The following is a 4,444-nucleotide window of genomic DNA, read 5'->3' as shown; positions in this document are numbered from 1 at the left end:
GTCTAGTCGCTTCAGGCGAGGGGACGCTCGCAGTCGCTGCAAGCGAGACAAAGCCCCTCCCGTCAGCTCAGGGTACAGCCATGGCGTCCCGCTCCCTGGCCGCTCGGAAGGTGATCCGCGCCAGTGGAGAGTCACAACCCTGAAACACTTCACCAATCTGAACGGCGGGGCACATCACATGGCAGTGCACCATGGCCTAGTTTTATCTGCTGTGTTGCTGTGCTGAACAGTAGTACCATGAGGAAAAGGTGAAAAGAACCCCCCGTGGGTAGTGAGAGGGAAAAGTGATCTCTGACGACGACTCATAGGCAGTGGCTTGGTTAAGGGAACAGAACCCACAGGAGCCATAGCGAAAGCAAGTCTTAATAGGGCGATTGTCACTGCTTATGGACCCAAATCTGGGTGATCTATCCATGACCAAGATGAAGCTTGGATGAAACTAAGTAGAGGTCCGAACCGACTGATGTTGAAGAATCAGTGGATAACCTGTGGTTATGGGTGGCTGTACGACTCGCTTCCCCGGCCGCATGACCAGTTCGGTCTTTTCCTTTTCTTTGCCTCCCATCTACGAAAAGTTTCCACAGACCAGTTCGCTGTCACTGGCCCTGTGCGTACTCAGTCTACTCTGTTCATTGAGAGGAGTATCTAGCTTTGCTTTGATAGTCATATATTCTGGCTGTTCCATGAAGTGTCCTTTCAAATCTTTGGTAATCGTTACGCCACCGCCCATCCACGTCCATATACACGCCAAGTACTTGGCGCATATATATGTATACAGGAGTACAGTAGATTACCCCGCAAAAAAAAAGGAGTACAGTAGATCACCACCCCTAACTAACCACTAAGATATATACCCAAACATACATAACCCACTTGCGAAAAGTTACCGAGCATACAACATAAGAACCCGAGACCGACGGTGGCAGTGATACCAATTCATCACCAGATCAGTGTCTCATGGAAGCATTTTCTTCCAGTAGGGTATTACAATGGGAGCATGAACGAATTGCACCATCATACACCAATAATCTAGTGCAAACTTGTAAGGGAGTCGCGCGGCTATTGTCGCCACGCCCATAATGCCCCAACAAACTCATGGCTATTGACGATTACAATCTAGTACTGGCAGAAATAAGCATGTCTACAAAACTTTTCATGGCTAATGACGATTCGGCGCATATACTAATAGAAACAAGCAAGTCTGCAAAGACTCTTTTTCACCTGAAAACTTGTATCTGTTGGGATCACTCCAACCATCAGCAGAATGGGTACAGTAGCTCCTTGCAAAATTCTTCCGACACCTTCTGTTCTTAGCTTCGCCTGCCAATAACCCAACCCAATACTTGATCAGATTACCACATATAGGAACATTGTCATATCAACATTAAGTCATTAACCATCCAGGTATCAAACAGTATAATTTCAAGTACTGTAAATCTAAAGGCCATGTCACTCATTTTCCAGCAATGAGGTAACTTCTATCTTGTGAGATAGTACAGAATTCGAATATTTCTCGTCCTTTCAATTGGTAGTGCTAACAAACACACAACTGATGATACGAACTTGCAACCCCAGAAATTAACTGTTCTGAAAGGCATGTGTGCCAAAATGTAGTGGCATAGGCGCATAGCACCACCTTAAAGTACTAGATGTGCGTCCATTTACTGTCATGTTATTTATTTACATGATCAAACAGTTTACTTTTTTTACTACAGCATAAAAGCATGCTTTAAACTGTGTCACAGACCAGTGGACAAAGCCACAATGGGCATAGCGCCACATAAAAGTTGATAAATGTTAAATGAACTAGATGGAGAGATATGGAACAATGGAGACTCGCTGGAGCACACAGCATTGAGCCCCCTTTCGGGGAGATTACGTGAGATATCTCTTTTGCTCGTTTTCTTTCGGGAGGGAAACACTGAGCCTACGTGCTAAGCTAACCCTCCCGAATAATCCGATCACTTGATCAACCTTTTTGTAACATCTCTTCTGCTAAGAAGCCAGCAAGTCTGGATCTTTCAAAAAAAACGTTAAATGAACTAGAAGTGTGACATTTTACCGTCATGTTATTTATTTACATGATCAAACAGTTTACTTCTTTTTACCAGTCACGAAACATGGCAGTCACAATTGCCAAATGCAGCTAAGAAGAGTAGACTCATATGCCATAGCCAAAGCTTGAAAACATTGGGTCCTCCCATTGGTTTCAATGAGGAAATTATCAATGACAGGAGTTTTCTCAAACAATGTTACAATCTCACTCGCTGCAAAGATAAAACGGTTGCAGGGGACCATGGAGTGTAAACAATTAATATTCCTTTTTTCTAATACATGGAAACGATCATTTTTATGATCGTCACTTCATAACAAAGGCATATAGTAGAAGTGTAGAACTGAATCAGTTGGCACCTTGCACAATTTAAGATCGATGCCAGTCCGAATTTTATCATGAATGCTAATATGCGATGACCAGAGGAAATAGCAAAATCATCATTGGTTTTATATAGAACAATGCTCCATCTTAACAAATATGAACACCAGTAGTCACTAAGTTAAGATAAATGGTGGCGAACTAACAACACTGATGTTTCCATGATATTAAGAGGCTACACAAAATATGCACATTATAATTGAGAAATATCATATGACTCAGAGATACAGGGGAGCAAAGCGAAGGGGGACATAAATATATATACCTCAACAGAACTGCGATGGTGCTTTCCTGTCTGCCTGGTACTCCCTCCAGAAACTAAGAACGAGAGCTGGCATCATAACAAAGCAAGCTGTCGCATGCGAACCAAATATCCCCACATCCATGATCACCGAACCAACCACTTCCCCCTGAGACATCGATCCCTCCACATGTGGCGACATCATTGCTACCAGAAAACCAGCAACCACTAGCAGGATAAAGGCCACGTATGCGACAAATCCAAGCACCATGGGCCGCAGAAGCCTAAAGAAGCGTGCAACGGACACCGGCCTGGTTGCTCCTAAGGCGCTCTGAGGAGGACAGCAATTTGAACAAAACCATACGGATGAACATTATATATGGAATGGTTCGGAAATGGCAGGATGGAAATGAAGTGATGAACACACATGGAAAAAAAAACTACTACTACTACTACTACTCAGGATAACCTGAACTACGAAATTAATTAGATGGCAACTTAATTAGAACATAATGATAACCCTGGCCTGAACTACTACCACTACTGCTACACATCAGGACAGCCTGAACTACGAAATTAATTACTAGCATAATGTACTATGGCAGCCTAATTAGAACATAATCATAACACTGGCCTATGTACTGCTGCAATTCGACCGGAATAAAGATCACGGGGAGTTTTTTTTTTTTTTTTGAGGAATCACGGGGAGTTAATTTGCACGATACCTTCTTGAATCCCGAAGTGGAGCCAGATACAAGTGCAATCACGTAGGCCACGCGCTGGGCGCACAGCTGCAGGACGACAAGCGCGAGCAACACAAGGAAGTTGTAGACGCAGACCTTGAGAGCCCCGTACGTGAGCGCCTGGAGGAAGAGGAAGGGAGCGGAGCCCTCGCCCCAGGCGCGGCGCGCCACGACCTTCGCAGCCGAGGCCGCGGAGGCGACCCACGCAGTGGCGAAGCCCAGGCAGGCGAGGGCCTTCGCCGCGACGCAGAGGACGAGCCCGAGCGCCAGCATCCAGGCAAGGGCGAAGCGCACGACGACGGTCCGCGCCGGCGGGGGCTGCGGCGGCGGCGGCGGCGAGGGCAGCACCGCGTCGGCGACGGCCATCCCGGCACGGGAAACCCTAGCTCCTGGAAGCTTCTCGCCCTGGGAGGAGCCGGAGTGGTTGGGTTGGCGGAGCGAGGGGCCGAGGGGTTTGTGGGAAATGGGGATTAGCGAGGAACAGGGGAGGGGGTTTTGCGGCCAGCTGTCCCGCTTCCCTTCCGGGTTCACTTCTAGCGGATGCGGATTCGGGTTCTTACTGGGTACGTGGAAATGGTGAGTGCTCGATTCGATCTTGCGCAATTACGGAATTTCTTTGTCGATAAGAACTACCGAATTTATCTTTTGATAAGAATTACCGAATTTCTTGTTCAAGCCACCGGGTGAAATGTTTAGATTTATTACTGAATTTTCTTTCAAACAAGATAATAAGAATCGAGTTTCGGTTAGGGTTTTGAATTTCAAGACTAGTGTCAAACAATTGTGATTTCTCGATTAGGTGGATTTTCATGAAGAATCGACTTGAATGGAGTATACAATATTGTGGCTAGGTGATATATAGATATGATTGTATTTTTTATTATTTTTTATGTTCCTTGTAATTGCCATGCATGATTGCTGATGAATAGATTGGATGTTTTCCCTGGAAAAAAACTAAGACTTCTGATAGATCTTTCCGTCTGGAAATATATTTTGATTGGAAGGGAAAATAATTTCTATAAGGAT

The 4,444-nt window shown here is 45.3% G+C and overlaps 1 protein-coding gene across 1 annotated transcript; it reads right to left on the bottom strand.

The window, feature by feature from the left end:
- Window positions 1–893: 893 nt before the first annotated feature.
- On the bottom strand, window positions 894–3,894 carry LOC123040729 (uncharacterized). The gene is made up of 3 exons (XM_044463497.1): window positions 3,401–3,894; window positions 2,700–3,006; window positions 894–1,320 (listed from the first exon to the last, which is right to left on the bottom strand). Exons 1-2 carry the CDS (start codon window positions 3,782–3,784, stop codon window positions 2,701–2,703), a joined length of 690 nt encoding a protein of 229 aa, XP_044319432.1. The 5' UTR covers window positions 3,785–3,894; the 3' UTR covers window positions 894–1,320; window position 2,700.
- Window positions 3,895–4,444: the final 550 nt, after the last annotated feature.

The sequence above is a fragment of the Triticum aestivum genome, chromosome 2B (assembly GCF_018294505.1).
Source record: "Triticum aestivum cultivar Chinese Spring chromosome 2B, IWGSC CS RefSeq v2.1, whole genome shotgun sequence".
NCBI lineage: Eukaryota > Viridiplantae > Streptophyta > Magnoliopsida > Poales > Poaceae > Triticum > Triticum aestivum.
This window is presented reverse-complemented; position numbering and strand designations above follow the sequence as displayed.

What these genes read in the sequence shown, in the direction of transcription:
- LOC123040729 (XM_044463497.1), bottom strand. Translation starts at nt 3,784, where the DNA reads ATGGCCGTCGCCGACGCGGTGCTGCCCTCGCCGCCGCCGCCGCCGCAG. An exon ending in CCACTTCGGGATTCAAGAAG is followed by an intron (nt 3,007 to 3,400) that starts GTATCGTGCAAA and finishes TGTCCTCCTCAG; the next exon opens with AGCGCCTTAGGAGCAACCAG.